The following is a 24,097-nucleotide window of genomic DNA, read 5'->3' on the forward strand; positions in this document are numbered from 1 at the left end:
GAAGAAATTAGAAATCACATTAATTGTTGCAAACCTCTAATGTGCTTTTTAGGAAACTTGAGGGGAAAATGGATCATAACTAAGGAATTAAATCAAATTGAAAATTTCTGTCTATATAAATTTCTTCTATTCCAAGAACTAAGTAGGTATTGTTACGGCTTTTAGGCTAAGAAGACATTGCATGAAAGCTTAATAAGTGTATTTGTGTTAAAATTTCTACTCTCAATCAAATTACCTACTGTATCCATCTGGTTTCTAATGAAAACCAGCCATAACCCCCAATATACAGTTTGATGAGGGTGCCTAGTCTGCAAAGCCTTAAATATGTACCTAAATCCATTCATGCCACACTACTGGAGGCAGCGCACACGGCAGCAATAGCACAAGGCTTTCTTTCCTAATCCTAAGACTGTTTTTGTTCTACGATGGCTTTCCCTGGTGGGCTGCTGTTAAAAGTTGCAAAGATCTTAGAGCTTTACTGACTTGGCACACCGTGAACTCTTTTCATTGAAATATAAACAGAGATGTAGAACTTAGATTGTGAAAAGTATAGCAGTAATCTGACTTCACTCCTTGGCAGGTAATACACAGTTTGGGCAATGGACATCTTGCTAAGAAAGGTCAATCCCTGTGATAAAGAGCTAAGGTGTTCAAACAGTAAGCTTTAGAAGCATTTTCAGACATAAATCGGTTTGCTTCCTTCCTTGCCTTCCAACCATGGTTACGATATTGAATAGGTTTTAAAATATGTTGACTAAGTATAACATGGGCAAATGACCCCTTTATTAACAGAGCATGTATTAACAGACATTACAGTCTGCTTAGTGTGGCACTGTATCAGCTGCTAAGATGAGTACAAATAAAATCTGGTCCCTATGAGTGAAAGGATCATGGTGATTCGTTTTTAATTTGTGCTTTTCTGTTTTCTAAATTCAACATGCATTACTTTTGTGATCAGAAAAAATCAAACACTGTATATTTTGTGGAAAATATGTATAAGAATAGAAGAAAATGGAAAGGATTTATACTGAATGATAACTATGTTTATAACTAGGAGTGTGATTTCAATTTTCTTCATTATCTTTTTTATATTTCCCAAATTTTATATAATGAACTTATATTTTTAATTGGAGTGGGGACTCAGCAAGTGTGATCAGAAATAAAGAAATCAAGAAAGATTCCTTAATTGTCCCTCAGATTTTAGTTTTGTTTTCTAGTATAATCTATTCCATATATAGATGCACTTAATGATCATTTATGTGATGTACGATATTCCATTTTCATCAATTGATTCCCATGAATACCACTGTCCCTTGGCACCCACTGTGGAATCGGTTCCAGGAACCGCCCCACCCCCATCCCCAACGCCAAAATCCACAGATGCTCAAGTCCCTTAAATTAAATGATGTAGAGTTTGCATATAACCTACACACATCTTCTCATATACTTTAAATTATCTCTAGAGTACCTAAAATACCTAATACAGAGTAAATGTTCATGTAAATAGTTTTTGGGAACTTGCTGGAATTTTTTCCCCTCATATTTTTAATCTGCAGCAGATTGAATCTGCAGGTGTGAAACTTGTGGCTATGAAGAGCTGATTGTAATCCACAACCTAATTGCTTAGTACTTATCCATGGTTCCTTGAAACAAAGTTTCCTAACCTCTTGCTTGGTTTTATTCAAAATCCAGTTTATGTCAGTGTTTTCCTTAAAAATACTTTAGCCTAGATAGTATGGTATTGTGTGAGTCAAACTTGAGATCTAAGGGCTAGTAAGTTGCCCTGCTCCCATTTCTCTCTTAAGGAGGAGGGTATTAGAAAAGTTATGCTCCAGAGGTGGCCACCACAAGGGAATCTGTGCTCCTAAAGCTGTACCTGAAGCTTTGGTCATTAGCAGAGTGAATGTCAAAAATAGGTTTCTGGAGTTCCCATTGTGGCGCAGTGGTTAACGAATCCGACTAGGAACCATGAGGCTGCGGGTTCGATCCCTGCCCTTGCTCAGTGGGTTAACGATCTGGCGTTGCCGTGAGCTGTGGTGTAGGTCGCAGACGCGGCTCGGATCCCCGAGTTGCTGTGGCTCTGGCATAGGCTGGCAGCTACAGCTCCGATTAGACCCCTAGCCTGGGAAACTCCATATGCCGCGGGAGCGGCCCAAGAAATGGCAAAAAGACAAAAAAAAAAAAAAAAAAAAAAAAGGTTTCTATCAGCAAAATTACAGGCTTGTTAATCAGCATGATGCTACAAATAGGCTCTCATTGGTAAAATTGAAGTTATTCAAGATATGAGGAATAGCTAAAAATACTTAGAGATAATCTCACCCTTCATGAAAGGGTGTTAGAATTTGGTGAGGCCAGTAGCCTGTACCATTAGAAATGAATGGATCTGTGGACTGATTTCTAATTGGTCCCTGTCCAGTCATTGGGTCTGGTGATTGGAACTGCCTGATGCCAACTACAGTGGGAACAGAATGAATCCTGCCTCTGGAACACTGTCACATTTACCTCAAATGCAAATCTGGAAAATGCAGGAAAATGTTCAAATCTTTAAACCCTTATTCAAAATCTTATCTCCCAGAGGTAACAATGGTTATCTCTTTTGTGTTTTTTTTTAATAGTCTACTTTTTGATATAAATAGTATTTTTTTACTTTTATAATTTGCCTTTCTCTCCACTTAATATAAATATTTGCATGCTATGACATTTTTAAAAAATCTTAATGAACAGGGGATAAATTCCAAAGATCAATAACAGTGATGATACTGGGGATCTTTGCCATTTTTTGACTTTTATGGAAATGCAGTTAATGTTTAATCATTAAGTGTGATATGGCTACAGGTTGATGTCTCCTTCTATCCTTAATTTAATAAGAATTTATATGTTAATTATATTAATTAAATATGCTAAATATATATTTATATATCAAGCCAGGAATAAATAAATTCATTCATTTTACCAGATGCATTTTCAGATTTTATTTTCTATTAAGATAATCACATATTTGACTAGATAAGTAAAGTTCCTAATACTGACACAACCTTACACCCTTGGAAGAAAGCCTGCATCATCAAGCTATGTAATTTTGAGGTATTATAATATAATACAGTGAGTTAAAGTAAGCTCTTGGAGTTCCCACTGTAGCACAGCAAGTTAAAGATCTGGTGTTGTCTCTGACGTGAACCGGGTTCGACACCCTGTCCAGCCCAGTGGATTAAGGATCCAGAATTGCTGCAGCTGTGATGTAGGTCACAGCTATGGCTTGAATTTGGTCCCTGGCCCATGCTGCATGGTGCAGCCAAAAAAGAAAAAAAAAAAAAAGAAGAAAGAAAGTGGGTTTGGATGGGTTCATACATTGGATCCTTTATTTACTAGCTATATAACCTTGGGCAAATTATTTTACTTCTCTGTATCTCTGTCTCCCCATTTAGATAAAATGGGCATAGTAACAGTACCTACTTCATAGGCTGTGGCTGTTGTCAGAATTAAAGAGAAAACACTTAGTACATTACCTGGCACATAATAGGCACTATATCAGTGTTTGTTATTATATCACCTGCTGGTATTTACTTTTTCAAATCTAGCCATGAGCTTAGTGTATAATTCTCTGCACTTTCTTTGACAGGCTATGATATCAGAATTAGACTAGTTTGAAAAGTAAACTGGATGCTTGCATCAGTTTCTATGTAATGGATACAAGCTCTTGCTTGTACTATTGAAATACATGGTAATGATCTCTTTTTTAAAATATAAAGGAATTCACATGTAGAACCATATAGGTAGTTCCTATCTCTTTCTTGGAAGAAATTCTTTGTTACCTTTTTTTTTTATTTTTTTTTCATGGCTATTGGATTACTGGGTTTCTACTTATTAATTCAATTGTATACTAATTTATATCCACCTAGAAATTGTTCACTTTAATAATTTAATGTATAACAGCATAGAATTATGTGTAGGATTTATACCACTTAAGCAAATTCTCCATTAAATGGATTTAATAATCCCTTACTCAGGTTTCATGGTAAGTATCAGTTTTCTTTTTTGTTTTCATGATTTGGTCATCAGTAGATTTTTTCTTCTGTTTTGTAGTTTTATTTCTAGAGATATAGTTCTAGGATTTGTCGGTTCTACTGCTTTTCTGTTTTCTAGTTCATTCATTTCACCTTTATATTTATTAGGTTCTTTCATCGGTTTCTTTGTATTAATGTAGATAAATATTTTCACTTTTAGGTGAATTCTTATTTTCATGATTTTTGTTTAATCATTAAGGTCCTTAAGCTATTAATGTGCCTCCAACTATAACTGGCTATATCTCATGAATTTCAGAATGAGTGTTTTTATTATCATTTATACAGCTTTGAGTTATTTGTCAAAAGAATCTTTGAAATGCCAAATTTAAAAGCAGAGATAATGTGAGAAAAAAGAATGTATACATGTATGTGTCACCTTGCTATGCAGTAGAAAATTGAAAGAACACAGTAAACTGGCTATAATGGAAAAATAAAAATCATTATTTAAAAAAAATAAAAGCAAGGAGTTCCCGTTGTGGTGCAGCGGAAACAAATCTGACTAGGAAACACGAGGTTGCGGATTTGATACCTGGCCTCGCTCAGTGGGTTAAGGATCCCATGTTGCCCGTGAGCTGTGGTGTAGGTAGCAGACGCGGCTTAGATCTGGCGTTGCTGTGGCTGTGGTGTAGGCCGGCAGCTACAGCTCTGATTAGACGCCTAGCCTGGGAACCTCCATATGCTGCAAGTGCGGTCCTAGAAATGGCAAAAAGACAAAAATAAATAAATAAATAAATAAATAAAAGTAAAAAAAATAAAAGCAGAAGGGATTGATTTCACTTCTAATGTAACCAGTATAATTTTGCTACTTTGGAAATTTAGCTTTTTTTTCCTTAGCCTAACAGATCAATTAATTATTTTAAGTGATTCATACAAAGAGCTTGAAGAGGAAGTATTTATGGACATTTTAATCCATAAACAAAGAGGATATTATTAAACCCCTAATTATACTATTCTATATACTATATTATTTCTATTTTGCCTGTATCATTTGTTGATGAATGAAGTAAGAGTTAAAATCTCCTGTTATTATTATTTATTGGAAAATTTTACTAATATAACTAATATTTTTACTTTATATATTTTGATGTTATTTAAGTGCAAAAATATTATTGACTATTAAAACTTCATTGTAGATGGTCAATAAGTAGATCTCATTTTCACATTTAATGCATTTTTACTTCAACTATATTTTACCTAAGATGAATATTGTGACTCTAGCTTGTTCACATTTGCACAACATGAACAATAATTTTGCCCATTCTTTCAATTTTACTATTTTAAGTTTTTGTTTTTTTTGTTTTTGGGGGGTTTTTGTTTGTTTGTTTTTGCTTTTTAGGGCTGTACCTGTGGCATATGGAAGTTCCCAGGCTAGGGGTCAAAACGGAACTGTAGCTGCTGGCCTAAGCCACAGCCACAGCAATGCAGGAGCAAAGCCACGTCTGCAATATATACCACAGCAGGAACTCCTAGATGTTAGGTTTTAAAATGCCTTCTTATATTTAATGTCTTAGAGAAGAAGGCTGGTTTTCTTTGTGTTTCGGTACTTGTTTTATTTTTGCTGTTTTTCTTTGAAGTTTTTGGTTTTTTGAGGCAAAGTAATTAGGAAAGTATTCACTAGAATATGTGCAGGTGGTGATTTCTTTTCCTGGTATATCCTGAATCCTTGATTTCCAGATTTGGGTCATCTCAGTTCAAAAGCAAGGGATAAAAATAAACTGTGAAGCTGAAGGTCCTCATACCTATGACTGTCCCCAAAACTTCAGAAAAAATTTCCTCCTATGATAGTGACACCTGGCCTATATTCTCCACGTTATACTTAAGGACATCAGGAAAACCACTCAGGAATCCTCTTCTACCATGACATTAAAAATCACAGTGGTCAATGCAATACTGCTGTATAGTACTGGGAATTATGTCTGGTCACTTGTGATGGAACATGATAATGTGCGAAAAAAGAATATATACATATATGTGTGACTGGGTCACCTTGCTGTACAGCAGAAAATTGACAGAACACTGTAAACCAGCTATAATGGAAAAAATAAAAATCATTATAAAAAATAAAATAAATAAATTAAAAATAAATAAAACAAAATCACAGTGGCTTACTGACTCCATCTTTATAACAACTCTGATCACCTCCTACTGTCCCATCTTCAACGTAGTTTTCTACCAGAGGGGCCATAATAGCCTTACATAAGTTGCTCTGCATCTACCTACTATGTCTGTCTGTCTGTCTTCCTGTCTCTCCTTCTGTGTGTACACACACACACACACACACACACACACACATACTTTGTTTTTGGTTATTTTTTGTGTATTTACTTAAGATTAAACTCCTTCCCTGGCAAGAAAGGATGTTCCAATTTCATTCTAAATTCCATTTTCTAGCTATGCTGAATGGCTTATTTCTCCTTGACCATGTCTGTATATTTTGGTCTCAGTTTCCTTTGCTTGTGTTGTTTTCCTACCATCTCACCTTTCCAATATTACCTTACTTTCTAAGAACCATCCCTCTTCATAACATATTCCCCAATTATACCTTCTAGAAATGCTTCCTCCTTCCTCTGAATTCCCATGGGCTCTCCTTACCTATGTTCTACATTTTTTACCATACTTTTCTTACCCCACCCATTGGGCTTTATCATTCTACACAAAGGGTGAGGACCCTGTCCCCCTTATCCCTGAATTCCTTATAGTGTCTTGCACATAAAAATGCTTGATGTTGAAGGACGACTAAAGCACTGAATGACCCTTTTAGATATTAAAACATTAATTCTGAATACCTAGAGGATATCAAAGCATAGAAGTATAGAATATCTCATTCTGAGTGTATTACCTGAACTGGTCCATTAAAAAGTGAAGAAATTCCTTTATTTCATCCACATGACTGAAGCTAGGAAGGTGTCCTCCAAGTGCCTGGCAGAATCTCTCAGCTTCTTCCCAGTTCCTCTTTCTTACAATTCTTTCCACATGAAATAGCTTAACAAGATACATTGTTAATTCATTTTCTGATCTAATTATAAAGTATTCATAATTTTAAAGTCAACTACAGTCAAGTATATGGGCCCCTGAAGTGGATTCTTATAATGCAATAAATACAGAGGTAAGGGCACATATACTGTGACATAGACAGATCCTGCTGAAAGAGCCAACTAGAGGCCAGCACAGGTGCCAGCCACTGTTGTCAGGTGGATGACCTTCCTCAGCCAGGCTGGCAAGCTCCTTCAACATGATACCATATTCTTCTGCCTTCCAGGGACCTTGAGAGATGAATCAACTAGGAAGAATGATTGTAAAGGGTGCATATGAATGCTTTGGGAAAAGACTTCTGCAAAGATATGTGCTAACCACGTAATTGTGACCATGATACACTGAGACATGCATAAGTATAGGACTATTTTCTGATGAAGAAGAATCATGGGCAGATTTCACTGATGTGCAAATGTTGCACTAATGTGCAAATGTGGCAAAAACAAAGCTTGTCACTTTGGACTGTTTCTTTGGTTTGTAATGGTTCATTTTATGCCAAAAGAACCACAGTCATTTCAAAAGAAGAGGAGCATATGACACATGGTAGGTTAAATTATTAGTCCCGATTCATCAATTCCTGTAACACATTCTTGCCATTGGGCTTACCAGTGGGTGAGGTATACTTCCTTGTGCCTTGACTTGGGACCCAGTCATGTGACTTGCTGTTATCAATGGGATACTAGCGGAGGTAAAGTGAGCAGAAGCCAGAAATGTGCCAATGTGGTTAGGCTTGCATCTCAGGCTCCAGTAACTGAGTATGAGAAGAACAAGCTCTTGCTAACTGCTGCCCCTTCAGCCTGACACCTGGATTGAAGGGCAGCAGACCTCAATTTAGAGCCTGGAGCCTAGCACAGCTGACCCACAGCTCAAAGTAGAGCTGACCACTGATTCAAGCTCTAACTAAATCAAACAAATTCTATCTGACCCAAACATCTGTGAACATGAGACTAAATGTTTGTTGTCATAGCCACTGAATTTTGCAATAGTATTGTGAGAACATGTGACTAATACAGACCTGAAAATAAATTCTTTGACTTGTTAGAGATGATGGAACTCTTCATGCGACAAAAATAATTAAAGGAATATCAGAGTCATAGGCAAAGTATTAGCATGGCATGCAGCTCATCCAACTTCCCAGAATGAAAGCACCCTAGGAAAGCCAGACCTCACATTGGCCCTGCTCTTTTGCGTAGCACATGAGTTTATATGGGAATGAGTTATCTGACACCAGAGGTTTAATGATGCCATGACAAGGACTCTGTGCTCCCAAATACTTTGGTAGGTGATATATCTGTCTAAGGAGGAACATAGTTTGTACAAAGGAACACACTAGGATAGTATAGAGATAACTTAATTGAGAGACTGAGTAAGAGTATTTCTTTACCTTATAACAAGAAAGACCTGAGGAGAAACTATGCCAGCCTTCAGGACAGGGATCTCCAGGCTTGGGAGATGATTTTTCCGGCTCAGGAGGCCCACTTATCTTCTTGCAAATTGAAAGTGCTCTGAAGCTTCTGCAGTCTTTTACCTCCCACTTTCCAAGAGACTTTCCAGTAGCCATAGCCACACACCCTCCTGCAAAAGCTGGGGGTGAATTGAAAAGTTTAAAAAATTACAATAGATAGTTCCCATTGTGGCTCAGCAATAATGAACCCAACTAGTATTCATGAGGACGAGGGTTTGATCCCTGGCCTTGCTCAGGGGGTTAAGGATCTGGAACTGCCATGAACTGTGGTGTAGGTTGCAGATGTGGCTTAGATCTGACAGTTGCTGTGGCTGTGGTATAGGCTGGCAGCTGCAGTTCCAATTCAACCCCTAGCCTGGGAACCTCCACATGCTGCAAGTGTGGCCCTAAAAAAAGCCCCCAAAACAAACAAACAAAAAAACCCAAAATCAAACCAAAATAAAACAAAAAACAAACAAACAAAAAAAAAAGCAAAAAAAATTACAATAAAAATTTCAAGTTCAAAACTTTCCTAGTACCTACACTATTTGGCTCAGGGTGAGGAGAGAAAACAGGAAAGAAAATGAAGGAAGTGAACGTGTTGTTCACAAGAATAATGACGATGGCGATGGTAATACAGAGAAGTGTTTACTACATGATAGGTACTATTCTAAGAGGATTAAATGAACTGATCCTCACAAAAACCCTACAGAGTGGATTCTACTGTCACATTGAGGTACAGTGAGGTCCAAGGTCACATATTAGCAAGCAGTTGATCCAGGATTGGAATCCAGGCTGTATGTGTACAGAGCTGTACCCTAAACCACTATGATGCTCAGGATAACCTAAATTGTTCATATTCACCTAACAACTTTCACACATTTTTAAGCAACTTAGTAAACCTCAAAACAAAACTTTCCCAGATTCAGATCCAGAGGAAAAGCTGGTACGATAAAGGTAGAAGGAGACTACAGCCAACTAATCTATGACAAAGGAGGCAAGAATATACAATGGAGAAAGGACAGCTTGTTCAATAAGTTGTGCTGGGAAAACTGGACAGCCACACGGAAAAGAATGAAATTAGAACACTCCCTAACACCATACAATAAAATAAACTCAAAATGGATTAAAGACCTAGATATAAACCTAGACACTATAAAACTCTTAGAGGAAAACATAGGCCAAACACTCTCTGACATAAACGACAGCAACATCTTCTCAGATCCACCTATCAGAGTACTGACAATAAAAAGAAAAATAAACAAACGGGACCTAATCAAACTTCAAAGTTTCTGCACAGCAAAGGAAACCCTAAACAACACAAAAAGACAACCCACAGAATGGGAGAAAATCTTTGCAAGTGAATCACGGACAAGAGATTAATCTCCAAAATTTATAAACAACTTCTGCAGCTCAACACCAAAAAAACAAGCACGCCTATCAAAAAATGGGCAAAAGATCTAAACAGACAGTTCTCCAAAGAAGACATACAGATGGCCAAAAAACACATGAAAAGATGTTCAACATCACTCATTATTAGAGAAATGCAAAAATCAAAATCACTCCGAGGTACTACCTTACACCAGCCAGAATGGCCATCATCCAAAAGTCTACAAACAATAAGTGCTAGAGAGGGTGTGGAGAAAAAGGAACCCTAGTACATTGTTGGTGGGATTGTAAATTGGTGCAACCACTGTGGAAAACAGTATGGAGATTCCTCAGAAAACTAAATGAACTACCATTTGATCTAGCAATCCCACTCCTGGGCATCTACCCAGAGAAAACCATGACTTGCAAAGACACATGTACTCCAATGTTCACTGCAGCACTATTTACAATAGCCAAGACATGGAAACAACCTAAATGTCCATCAACAGAGGAGTTGGTCAAGATGTGGTACATATACACAATGGAATATTACTCGGCCATTAAAAAGAATGAAATACCAGCATTTTTTGCAACATGGATGGACCTAGAAACTATCATGCTAAGTGAAGTCAGCCATACAATGAGATACCAACATCCAATGCTTTCACTGACATGTGGAATTTGAAAAAAGGACAGACTGAACTTCTTTGCAGAACAGATGCTGACCCACAGACATTATGGTCTTAGGAGGAAACAGTTTGGGGGGTGGGGGGTGTGCTTGGGCTGTGGGATGGAAATCCTGTGAAATCAGATTGTTATGATCATTATACAACTACAGATGTGATAAATTCATTTGCGTAATAAAAAAAGTAAAAATAAATTTAAAAAAAGGTAGAAGGAGATGTGTGGTAACATACATTTGTTTACTATATATTTTATGGGAGCCAAAATTTTTTTTATCTTTTGTTTTTAGGGCCGCACCCATAGCACATGGAGGCTCCCAGGCTAGGGATCAAATCAGAGCCAGTATATGCCACAGCCACAGCAACGCAGGATCCAAGTCGCATCTGCAACCTACATCACAGCCCATGGCCAGAATTTTATTTATTCACTGTGACATGAAAAGACTGCATTGTCTGATCCATTTATAGATGAAGAATTAGCGACTTGCCTACAATCAGAGTGAATGGTGGAGTCAGAATCTGAACCCAGATTTGTCTGGCAAAATGCCATAACACCTTTCCTCTCACATCACACTGCCCAAAATGGGCAGAGGACAAGAAGGGCATACATTGCATAGTAATGAGCACAACTTCTCTGTGAACAATATAGAGAGAAGCCATATGTCTCATGCTCATTATACATGGACAGCAAGAGGAACAGGACCTGGGAAAAATAGTGCTGTGTTACCCTGGATGGGTGTGCTATTTTCCCCTGTTCTGTCCCCTACCCCTGGCTTGCTCAATGCCAACCAAGCTGGCTAAATCTTGGGGTAATAATGGTAAAGGGGGCTTAAGGGCAGTCTTTCTGCCTAAAGGACTGAGAGAATAACCATATGGCTACTTCCTGAGCAGCCCTCCAACCACTGAGGCTTATCCATGAAGAATATAACATTGGCGCCAAGATGTCTGAATGTCTATAAAAGAAATCACGTGTTTTGTATATTAGAATATTCTAATTTAAAGTGAAATTTAACCAGGATTATCATATGTATCCTCCATCCTCTACAAGTAAAAAGATGACCTTGTTATTATCAATATCCCTCATATTTATGAGGACAATGTATTACAAATTTTGTGGGCATTCTCTATTTCAAATGTTGTAACTATACACTCACTTGTTCCAATTGTGAGATTATAAAAAAATGGTCTTCATGAACATATTCTACAAACACAAGAAAATATAAACAATTCAAAGGAAGAAAAGGTCAATGCTTTGTAGCTGTTGTCTCAAAGACAAAATCCTCTAAAAAGTATTGGATTAGAAATCAGGAGATCTGGATTTAGCAATTCAATAACCAGATAAACTTGGTCAAGTAAATCACCTTCTTAAGCCTCTGTTTTCTTAACTCTAAAATCAGGAGGGACTTCTGAGGCCTTTTCTGGCTCAAATGCTCTGATTCTACAGCTAATTACAATCAGCGCTTTAGGCACATTAAAGAAGAACAAACTAACTTTCGGGATAAATAATATCTACAATACATTGCTTCTCTAATTCTCACCCATTGAAAATCACATGAATAAACACTTTCAATTTTGGGGAAAGGAGTTAAGAAGAAGAGAGGTGAAAATGCAAAGTGCTCCATGATGAAGCTTCTAGAATCTGTTGAGACTTACATGGAAAAGATAAAAAAATTCATGCTGATGCTTCTAGCTGTGTACCATTACACTGTGGTTTCCGAGAACTCAGTTTTCTAGCTTTTATTGGGTCGTTCCCAAGGATTTCATAGGAAAGACATACTCTGTGCATCTATTTAAGTTTCCATAGATAGACTCTAGTCCGGAAGATCATCAAAGGGAAATGAGTAGATTTGGGAGACGTGCGGCATCTCTCAAGTCACTGAATTCTGCTGCTTTAAAAGCTAAGGCACTCACCAGGCTCCAAATAATTCCAGTTGGAAAATGTTATAGCCCACTTTACTCCACCAACACTTGCCCATCTATATTCTCTACTTGCATCCTTATCTCTCAGGCCAGTCCAGAAGTATTTTTCTGAAGATTTAGTATACTTTTTCATCATATCATTCAGGTATTCTTGCTCAAATCTACAAAAAGAGAGTCAAGTTAGTAGGTGTTTTTACAATGACTGAATTGCTCTATAAATTGAAGATGCATCTTTTACTTAGGAAGAGTATTGAGCAAAGAGACTTGGAATTAAAAATTCTCTAGAGGCATTCCCATCGTGGCGCAGTGGTTAACGAATCCGACTAGGAACCATGAGGCTGCGGGTTCGGTCCCTGCCCTTGCTCAGTGGGTTAAGGATAGGGCGCTGCCGTGATCTGCGGCATAGTTTGCAGATCGGGCGTTGCTGTGAGCTGTGGTGTAGGTTGCAGACGTGGCTCGGATCCTGCGTTGCTGTGGCTCTGGCGTAGGCCGGTGGCTATGGCTCCGATTAGACCCCTAGCCTGGGAACCTCCACATGTGGTGGAAGCGGCCCTAGAAAAGGCGAAAAAGACAAATAAATAAATAAATAAAAATAAGAATAAAAATTCTCTAGTGCATATTTACTCATGGTCGCACCTGCTAGTTATAGTCAGATTGCAGTTGGTTCCAAAGGGGACCTCGTCCTCGTAAATCTTGTAACAAGTTTCTCCATGTCTCTTCCAGCCCTAAATCAGAGGAAAAATATCATCACACTGTCTCCTGGACTTGATGTTGTCCCCTTCTGACAAGCAAGGTTCTGCTATAGGTAACATCTTACAACTTATGGAAATGAAGGACTTTGCCAGTAAATTCACACACATGGTGAGGGTGGCATACAATTTCATGGATAACCTCCATCAAGACTATGAGCCTGGGTCAGAAAGAGGTGTGTCCATTTCCCTTACCCCTAGTGCCTAGCTCATCCTAAGAGTATAACAGTTTGTGGTCAAATTTTTTTTGAACAAGGAATAATATAAGTAGGAGAAGTGAAAAATCAGCATTGAGGATGGTAATCACATATATTTTCATAGAAATTCATGAATAGATAATTATTTTTCCTATAATTCTATTTTTTTCTGTAAGAATGCCGATATGCTATGATTCATTGCCTTCTGGCTTGTTCTAATGCAAATGAAATGAAGCTAGCAATTTCTTCTATTTTCCAAGTCTAAATTGTTTAAGTCTCCACTACGATCTCTAACCAAGAAGGTGTAATATTGCTTAGAAAAACTGATATGGGTTTTACATACCTCATCTGGAGGGCACATCTTATCAGATCTTGTATCATTCAATTTTTCTCCCTTTTTCTTACATACATATTTTAGTTTCTCTTCACATGACTGGACCTTCCACTGACCTAGCTTTTAAAAAACAGAAAATATTTTTTCCCACAAGAGATTATTTGTCATCTATTTAGAAGTGAACTCTTATTTTAAATCAAGATAGTTTCTTCTTACAACTATCAAGGAGGGAGAGGGGGAGACAAGGAAGTATGAGAGGGACGGGGGGAGAATGACTATAAACAAATGATTCGATCTGAGAACATATCTGAAAAAATGTCATCCAACAGGCCTGGAAACCTGTTAATTTCAGTATCACCTCAAGGTCAGAGTGCAGATAAATTTCATTTTTTTAATCATGGTCTTGGAGAATAGACTTGTGGTTGCCAAAGGGGAGGAGGAGGGAGTGGGATGGATTGGGAGCTTGGGGTTAATAGATGCAGACTGTTGCCTTTGGAATGGATTAGCAATGAGATCCTGCTGTGTAGCACTAGGAACTACGTCTAGTCACTTATGATGGAGCATGATAATGTGCAAAAATAGAATGCGTACATGTATGTGTAACTGGGTTACCATGCTGTACAGTAGAAAAAAAGTAATGTATTGGGGAAATAAAAAATAAATTAAAAAAAAATTTTTTAATTTCATTTTCTTATGGAAATAACAATAAAACCATCAAAGGACACTTAACATTCAAGTTGAAGAGAGAAGAACCCAGCCCAAAAAGAGTTGCCAGTGTTACAGTCTTCTTTCACATGATGCAGTCAAAGTTTGTTCATGGGTTACAAAACTTTGGACAGGTCACCTAACTTCCCTGTCTCAGTTTCCTCCTATGCATGATGATGATGGTGATTAGAATAGCTACTCTCTAAGAATTTTAGAATCAAAAGTTCTTCCAACTACTTCCAGCCTGAGGTCAAAGTTCTGTTTTTCAAATGTTACTTAATATTTATTTGGCATAAGTCACTCTGCTTTCTTCAAATTAAATTTTAGTAAATCAACTGAGATAAGGGTCAGGTTTTTTTGTTTTTTGTTTTTTGTCTTTTTGCCATTTCTTGGGCTGCTTCTGAAGCATATGGAGGTTCCTAGGCTAGGGGTCGAATTGGAGCTGTAGCTGATGGCCTGTACCAGAGCCACAGCAACATGGGATCCGAGCCGCGTCTGCAACCTACACCACAGCTCATGGTAACACCGGATCCTCAACCCACTGAGCAAGGCCAGGGATCGAACCTGCAACCTCATCGTTCCTAGTCGGATTCATTAACCACTAAGCTACGATGGGAACTCCCCAAGGGTCAGTTTTGAATACTGGAATGCTGTTTAGATATACCATCACTCTGTTCACTCTGTCCTATGGGACTTCATTTCTATCTATGATCCTCTTTTAAAGACAGCCTGTGTATCCCTTTAAATAGAACATTAGGAGTTCCTGTCATGGCGCAGCGGGGAAACGAATCTGACTAGGAACCATGAGGTTGCGGGTTCAATCCCTGGCCTCGCTCAGTGGGTTAAGGATCTAGCGTTGTTGTGATCTGTGGTGTAGGTCACAGACCTGGCTTGGATCTGGCATTGCTGTAGTTCTGGCATAGACTGGTGGCTACAGCTCCAATAAGACCCCCTAGCCTGGGATCTCCACATGCCACAGGTGCGGCCTAAAAAGGACAAAAAGACAAAAAAAAAAAAAAAAAAAAAAGAAAGAAAAAGTAAATAAATTAAAAAAAAATAGAACATTAAATGTGACACCCTTCTAAATCCAGCTTTACACTTTTCGAAACACCTTTACCGCCAAAACATTTCTAAATAGTCCTACCATTCATTGGTTGTACTCAAGTCTCTCTAGAAGTTTGGGTGACACAATCAGCCTCCTAAACTATTGGGCATCCACAGAAAAGTGAATCAAACAAAAACATAGAGATACCTATGTCCTTTCAGCTCAAGATAGTTTATCTTGGACTCTAATGATGCATGTTCAATAAACATTTGTGCATTCTATAGAGTAAGACTGTCTTGTACAAAATCAGATCTAATTTTTTTTTTTTTTTTTGTCTTTTCTAGGGCCGCACCCGCGGCACATGGAAGTTCCCAAACTAGGGGTCTAATCAGAGCTATAGCCGCAGGCCTACACCAGAGCCACAGCAATGCGAGATCCCAGCCGCATCTGCAACCTACACCACAGCTCACAGCAACGCCAGATCCTTAACCCACTGATTGAGGCCAGAGATGGAACCTGCAACGGTTCCTATTCGGGTTCATTAACCACTGTGCCACGATGGGAATTCCAGATCTAATTTTTTAGTAAAAGCATTTTTTTTATTTCTCAATGTAGGATAATTATAACACTGATCTGAACATGAGAAGATGAGGTTTTCCAGGTTAAACTGTGACTATATGCTAAATAGCACACTGATGGTCCTGAAAGAAAGCAGCCTTTCGGAGCCAACCTGCTGCAAGAATCTGAGCTCTAAAGGGATTCTCTTGATCTGTTTCACACCAGAGCAGATACTCTCAGACAGGAACCGGATTGCTTCTTGAGAAATAGCTTAATTTACCTTTTTTTTCAGCATCTACTAGGAAGACAATCTACAATGCTGTTACCTTTTATTTCCCAGCTTAAATAGAAATATCCCAACCAAAGTCATATTATTATTATTATTATTATTATTATTATTAGTCAGGTATCACAATAAGGACATAAATAAGCCCGAGGAGGTTTCCTACCTTTCCTAAATAGGAAACACAGTTGGGAGTCTTATTGTAGGGAACATTTGGCTCATTCTCATTCCAGTAAGTTAGAGTAACTTCAGTACCATCTGACCACTGAAATAGAGTGGGTGTATTTACATTCCTAAGACCTGTCCATGTTTCTTCTTTGGCATCTAAAAGAAAAATGGTTTATTTGGTTACTCAATACTATACTTCAATATGCACATTACTACTGATTTTTTTTATATTCTGATACAGGAGGTAAAGAGCCTAAAATTTTATTTCAGAAAAAGATATTCTTAATCAATCTGTCAAAAATGTTCATAAGTTGAGCACGATGGTGATGAGGGCTTTTTAGGTCACTTACACAGGTAGGGTACACAAGTGGAACGACAGCTGTACTGTGATCTACAGGCTCAGGGTTCCTCATACATGGTTGAGATAAACCTTGCTTTATGAGAAACAATGAAATTCTACAAATGCAATCATAGATACTCCAATTAGAATACGAATACTGTCCATCACCGCCATGGAATGACCATACTGCCTTCCCAGGTAAAACAACTGGCATCATGAGGGCACAGAATAGGTATCTAGTATTTGCTATTATGAGTGAATCCATAGGAGGAAATCGTAAGAATGGCTCTCTAGTGTTCTGTTCACTTTTCAGCTGTCAAATAATTACAAAAGTGAAATAATCATCACTTAAATGTTTGGAGCAATTTAAAGACCATTTAGCTTATGAGAAGAGGGAAATTATTCAATCATTGGTTGTACTGTCAAGTTGGTAGCCACTAGTTATATGTGGCTATTTAAATTTATAAATCAATGAAAGTAAAAATTCAGTTTCCCGGTCGCCCTCACTACATTTCAAGGGTTCAACAGCCACAAGTGATTGCTGGCTACTGAATTGGACATAACAGTTTATAGAACAGTTCCATCATTGAAGAAAATTCTATTGGACAATGCTGATATACAGGATCAAATCGGAAGCTTTTCAGTCTCACAAAAAAATTGAAAATAGGGCTATTTTAAAATGCTTAACACCTCTCAGAGAGGATACTTAAAAAACTTACCCCCTTTATGGAGTTTTGTGACAATCACCTCCACATCTGCTAAAGAATGAATGCTGATGAGGTCACTACTGAAGGTTTTGCATTTCATATGTGCCTTATCCCAGGAATCACTTTCATTCACAAGCAGATAGCAAAATCCATCATTTGGCAGCCAGTCTGCTGCATCACAGCGGGTATCTGAGTATGTCCAAACATCTGGAGGAAAAGAAGCTATTTATATTCCAGTAAAGATACATCTATTTGAATCAATAATATTGTATATTCTTCTTTCTTGAATCATAAGGCTTCTGGAATACTGGAGAATGTGGTGTCAGATAGTACAGTGACATGAATTTATGTGGTGCCTAATGTATACAGGGCATCATAAGAGTGAGTACAAGGATTCAGGATATAATGTCACTTGAAGGCATACAAATGTGCTATATGGCTGGTTACAGACTATTTAGAGGGGTTTCCCCTGGTCCTAGTGACAGAAGAAAGTATGGGGTAAGTCAGTTGCTGACAAATCTCTTCCTGGGTATGGGCTTTGTCAGGTTCCCCTCCAGTCTCTGCCTTTGGGAGACTATGAAGTTGAGCCTCCTTTTCATGAATGGTCAGCTGAGTCAGGGAATGTGCATTCATGTTCACTGCTGAACAAAGAACAGGGAGAGACTTGAGGAACAGAATAAGACATTTATTCACTTCACACCCAAGAAATGGCAGCAGGAGAAGAAAAGGGCAAAGAGCATCCCTGGCCCTCTTCTCTCCTCCCCTCTTTCAGTCCTGTGGTCCTTATGGAAGGAGGGACTCTCTGTTTTGACTACAATAAAACTGGCTCAAGTGATGGTCAAAAGATTAGAGAAAATGAGTGAAGCATAAACCATACAAAGTACTTCCATCCCTCTTAACAGAACTAGAACGTAGCTCAGCTATTCAGGTTTCATAGCTTTGAAACCATTTGGAATATTTGTTACAAGAAAACATAGCATCTTTAAAATGGGGATGGTTTGGTTCTTTTTTTAACTAAAGGATAAAGTTCAGGTTCAGTTTTTCATATTTATAAAATAACTCAATTAACTTTAAGGTTCTAAAATAGAACTTATTATAGTATTTTATAATTATAATAAAGGAATGGGGAAATACTCATAATTGAACTTAATCATTTTCATATTCTAGTCTTTGTCTCTGTGAATACACATTCTTACAAGATTAAAATGATAAGTAGGCATATGATTTTTGTCCTATGTTTTGTATTTTCCTGCTGGCACAGTTATTTTAATAAATGCACATTATTCAATCATGTGGAAACATCACGATTTACTTAATAATTGCTACTACAGGATATTTATTTGATCCGTCATCAGTCACCCTGGCTTATCTTCATTTGCAACTGCCTTTTCTTCTTTGCCTTTGTTGTATGGTCTAATATGGTCTAAATTTGAATCAACTTGGAAGACGAATGTTCATTTTTTCCTATTATTTTTTAATCTTAAAAAATAGCTCTATGCTCCTATTTGAATGGTAAGAAATTTTATGCTTTATTCTCTTCCCTCAACATTCCTTAAAGCAAGACATTTTAAAAACCTTCTCTTTTCCTCATAGTTTTATATTAATTTTTCTTATTCAGTGATGATTTAATCAAATGCCAGGTATACAGTGGGCCCTGTACAAGATATTTAGGGCATTTCTCTGCTCCATTCTTTCAAAGACTCCTCAAACTTTTCTGCACCTCAAAAGTTACAGCTGTCCTGTGTTTCTCTTACCCCTAAAAATCCCTAGAAAAAACTCCTCCATGTACATATTTTGTCCATCTGCACCTCTCCTTTTTTTTCCTTCCTTCTTTCTTTTTTCTTTTTTTTTTTTTTGGTCTTTTTAGGGCTGTACCCCCAGCATATGGAAGTTCCCAGGCTAGGGGTCAAATCAGAGCTATAGCCACTGGCCTATGCCACGGCCACAGCAATGCCAGGTCCTTAACCCACTGAGCAAGACCAGGGATCGAACCTGAAATCTCGTGCTTACTAGTCAGGTTCATTACCACTGAGCCACAATGGCAACTCCTGCACCTCTTCTTTCTATCTGATTTATCAACAAAAAGACTGAAAGAACCAGCCTGGCAAAAAAGAAGAGAGGTGGGTAGGCTTCGAGGGGCAGAAGGTGGAAAAGTTCCTGTGTCCATCATTTCTTATTTCTCAGAAGCAGGTACTATGTAACACCTGGCCCTGGAGCAGGGGCTCACAAACTTTAGTGTGTATCAGAATCACCTGGAATACTTTTTAAAACACAGATTGCTGGGTGCTACCCTCAGAGTTTCTGATTCAGTAAATCTGGTGGTAAATCTTAGAATCCACATTTCTAACAGGTACAAGCGAAACTGATGCTCCTAGTCTGGGAAACCACTGCTCTAGAGAAAAAAGATCCACCTGATTCATTCCCTGTCTAGAATATCTCTGCCTTCTTATGGGCATATACCCATATGAATAAAACTAAAACTAAAGCTTTATTCATGTATAGTTGGTATTATCTAACCACAGGGTCAAAATCAAATACTTTCCTGCATTGGTAGTATACGGTGAAGGAAAGGGGGAAATAAGTATCTGAAAAGGATTTACTTGTGTGCACAAAACTAATTTTGAGACCTCTTTATTGGAGGAAGTGAGAAAGGTACCTGTTAATTCCACTGTGTTATTTAACAGTTTCTTGCAGACGTAGGGCAGTCGAGCCTCACAGGAAAAACTCTGCCACAGACCCGAGTAGGCATCCATTTTTGCACAGCTGGATCCGCCAATTGTCGGTGCACTTGATACATCTTAAACGGTAGGATTTTCAGAGTTAAAAGAAGATTAGGGCCAGGATGGCAGTTAGAAAAAATAATTTGTATCCCTAATTTTCTGTTTTTATGGGAACTCGTAAAATAGTTAAAACTTTTAACAAAAATGAAATGTATAAGCTGCAATGGACAATCATGTGGTTACCTATGTCCTTAAGCATAGGATATGGAGTTGGGGGGGAATCTGATATGTTATAGTTAATTTTTATTTTTTTATTTTTTTGTGCATTTAATTTTATGGAATATACTAGACTTACAATTTGTTAGTTTCAAGTGTACAGTAAAGTGCATCAGTTATACATGTAAATTTATCCGTTTTTCCCATATAGGTTATTACAAATTATTGAGTATATTTTCTTGTGCTATACAGTAGGTTCTCGTTAATCATCTATTTTATATAGTGGAATGTATGTGTTATTCCCACCCTCCCAATTCTTCCCTCCCCCCAACAGTTTCACCTAGGTAACCATAAGATTGGTTTATGAAATATGTGAGTTTCTGTTTTAGAAATAAGTTTTTTATATCATTTTAATTAGATTCCACATATCAGTGATATGTATTTGTCTTTGGCTTAGCTTACTCAATATGATAATTTCTAGGTCCATCCATGTTGCTGCACATGGCATTATTTCACTATTTTTTATGGCTGAATAAAATTCCATTGCATGTACGTATGACATCTTTATCCATTCCTCTGTTGATGAACAATTTAGGTAGCTTCCATGTCTTGGCTATTGTAATTAGTGCTCTAATGCACGTTGGGGTTGTAGTTAATTATTAAAAAGACCAACCAAACCTTTGCTCCTAACCAACTTGCATGTCATATTCTGTGGTCAGAAGCTCTTAATTTGCTACCCTATACAATAAAAATACTAATTTATGATTCTGCCATGTCTTTAAGGCTCTGAATTAAGGATTAAATTATCTTTAAAGATTATATTTACTGAGATAATAGAGAATTAATATACTAACACAACTCTGTTAATTAAAATGACCTATGTATTGGTTTTTATTGCACTTGTTTTTCTTACATGCATGCAGAATGCTTTTGTACTGAAGCTGGCGTTAACTTTTACATTCTATATTTGTCAGAAGCCTGTGATTTTATTTTTTTAAAAAGGTTATCTAATTTTTTTTTTTTTTGGCTGAGAGGGGTTTTCTTTGTTTTACTCACTAAAATTTTTTCTTCAAGGTCTTTATTTATGTATTAAAATAACACCTTTATGTTTTCAATACTTGGATGCTTCAGTGGAAGAACCCAAGTGTTTGAGAATGAGAAGTTATTTCCACACTAGAGTTAAGTTGCAGATGAAACCCAACATGGGTCAGTCACAGACAAGACAAGTCAAAACAAGACACATAATGGTCCCCAGGCCATGTAGTATGGCTTATTCTGCTCCTACTTAAAAATGTAGGGTCCTTCTAAAGATTAGGGCAAATGCCCAGTTGCCCATGGTGGGGGGTCAACTTGGCTATAATGGTACTACAATAGAGAAGGGCTTAGGGAAAAAAAAATCTTCTGAGAGGTGACAATTTTAAGAGCTGTCAAGTTTTAAAATTTGTATAAGCTCTCAGGGAGTGGGACGCTCTTATTTTTTGAGGCTTATGTTCTATGCATAGCAGTGGAAGAGGCAGCAGTTACCTGGGTCCCAGTTGAGAAAGTTTAATGGCTTGTGGTCTGACCATTCCCAACCTCTAGCAGAGTACAGTTGATTTAAACCGATCCAGAAAACTTTAGCAATGCCTTCTTTTTCTGTAAGATTACACAATTTTTAAAAGTGACAAAATTACCTGTTATTATCTAAGCCAAACTTAAGTTTACATTAAGAGCAAAAATTTCTGCAGGCCTTGATTATAAGGCAGGAAACCTATAGAGGCTTCTATCCAACAAAATCAGGCGATGCTGAGAGACAAAACTTCTGTCTACTGAGAAACCCCAAGGCTGCTAAGTTAATTCAGTTCTGCTTTCCCGTTAGCTTATCCAGTTCCCTTTCTTCTAAGAACAGAATCTTCTCAGAGTAGTTGTTTCACTATTTTTAACCTTCTTGGAACTGACACTGAAAAAAACAGTTTCCATTACATATCTAGATTATAATTCAGACTGACAGTTTAATAAATTCATTAAGCATGTATCATTTGCCAGGTACTAAGGATATAAAAACCAAAATGACCAAGTCCCTGCCTTCATGAGGCTTTCAATCTAGTAGAAGGACACATATGGATACCCTAAATGGTGAAGTGTAGCCAGTACTGCTTCAGAAATATGTGCAGAGCTGATTCATAGGCAAGGGATATACAACTCTAGAGTCCAAAGGAGACATTAAGGCTGGAAACACAGAGTAGGATACACACACACACACATTACTGTTGAGATGCAGCATTCAAATTTATTATTGGATGATTAGGTAACATTAGCATAAAAAAGAGAAGCAGAAATAATTTAGTGAAGCTAATTGCTGATATGCCACTCAGTGTGCACATGCCCACAAGCAATGGGTAAAATCATGCTGGGTGTATCAGTCCATGTGTATTGAAAAAAGAATGTATGGATGATTATAAGGATTTTCACACCACTGTCAGAAGTCAACACCATTATTCAAGAACCTGGCAGGACTTGATCAATATCACAAAGAATCTGAAGATGTTGATGGTCAGATAGAAGAGATAAAGCAGAGTTCCTGTGGTGGCTCAGTAACCATAAGGTTGCAGGTTCGATTCCTTGCCTCGCTCAGTGGGTTAAGGATCCGGTGTTGCCATGAGCTGTGGTGTAGGTGGCAGATGTGGTTCAGATCTGGCATTGCTGTGGCTGTGGTGTAGGCCAGCAGCTGTAGCTCCGAGTAGACTCCTAGCCTGGGAACCTCCATATGCCACAGGTGTGGCCCTTAAAAAAAAAAGAGAAGAGATGAAACAACTAATGAAATGGTCTACAGAAGACAAAGATGATGTTGACAAATAAGAAGAGCCAATGGGTTGGAATCTCTATAGATTTGTTGCAATATTCCCAGCAGTAAAACACTTGATAACTGCTTCTTAATTCTCCCAGAGACTTATATATGCTGTATTATAGTATTACATATATAATTCATATATCTTTCTATAAAAATATAAAATATAATCTTATATTATGTAATTTATATGTATATTATATAAATATAAATAATTCTTAAAATATAGATTTTGTCTAGTATATATACCAGATTTATCTATGTGATTTGCATGTAAAAAACCATATCCATACTTTATTCTCTATATAGATATTTATCTGTGTAACTTGCATATAGAAAACCAATCAATACTTTAAGGGCTCTTTGAGGGTAACTTTGACTAAACATAATTTTTGCCTTACACACTTTAGAACCCAAATGCCTAAAACGAGTGACTCCACTGGAACTGACACCTGAGAATGGAAGACATTCCCTGGGTAGGGCAGAAGTAGCAACAGCAAAGACAGAAGGGGCCAAGAGAAGCAACCTAGACACCAACATCTGAGCCATGGGTGGAAGTCTGGGAAGTGGGTAGTAGCCATGAGGAGAGGCCCAGTTATTGTTCAACTGAAAGGTAAATGTGAGGTTAAGAGTGAACTGTAAAGATACACTGTGCTATCCAGGAGCTATTTTTCACTGTGTAATACAGAGGCTGGCTTTACAATCTAAGGAAATTTTTCTTAATGCTAGAAATTTA

The 24,097-nt window shown here is 37.6% G+C and overlaps 1 protein-coding gene across 3 annotated transcripts in view; it reads right to left on the reverse strand.

Annotated features, from left to right (window-relative positions):
• Positions 1 to 24,097, reverse strand: part of LY75 (lymphocyte antigen 75) — a 107,326-nt gene that overhangs the window by 57,315 nt on the left and 25,914 nt on the right. For all 3 annotated transcript variants that reach the window (XR_014828858.1, XR_014828857.1, NM_001184946.1), the window contains 9 exon segments: positions 22,059 to 22,169; positions 20,255 to 20,395; positions 17,611 to 17,805; positions 16,550 to 16,707; positions 13,802 to 13,912; positions 13,149 to 13,237; positions 12,504 to 12,673; positions 8,482 to 8,681; positions 6,904 to 7,046 (listed from right to left, as the gene is read on the reverse strand). Coding sequence is in view for 1 of the 3 variants with exons in the window: in NM_001184946.1 (NP_001171875.1) it covers positions 6,904 to 7,046; positions 8,482 to 8,681; positions 12,504 to 12,673; positions 13,149 to 13,237; positions 13,802 to 13,912; positions 16,550 to 16,707; positions 17,611 to 17,805; positions 20,255 to 20,395; positions 22,059 to 22,169 (1,318 nt within the window). In the remaining 2 variants the exon portion in view is untranslated.

The sequence above is a fragment of the Sus scrofa genome, chromosome 15 (assembly GCF_054392235.1).
Source record: "Sus scrofa isolate SSC_HxYL_T2T_F1_AM1 chromosome 15, Sscrofa_HxYL_maternal_Yorkshire_Landrace_v2.0, whole genome shotgun sequence".
Taxonomy (NCBI): Eukaryota; Metazoa; Chordata; class Mammalia; order Artiodactyla; family Suidae; genus Sus; species Sus scrofa.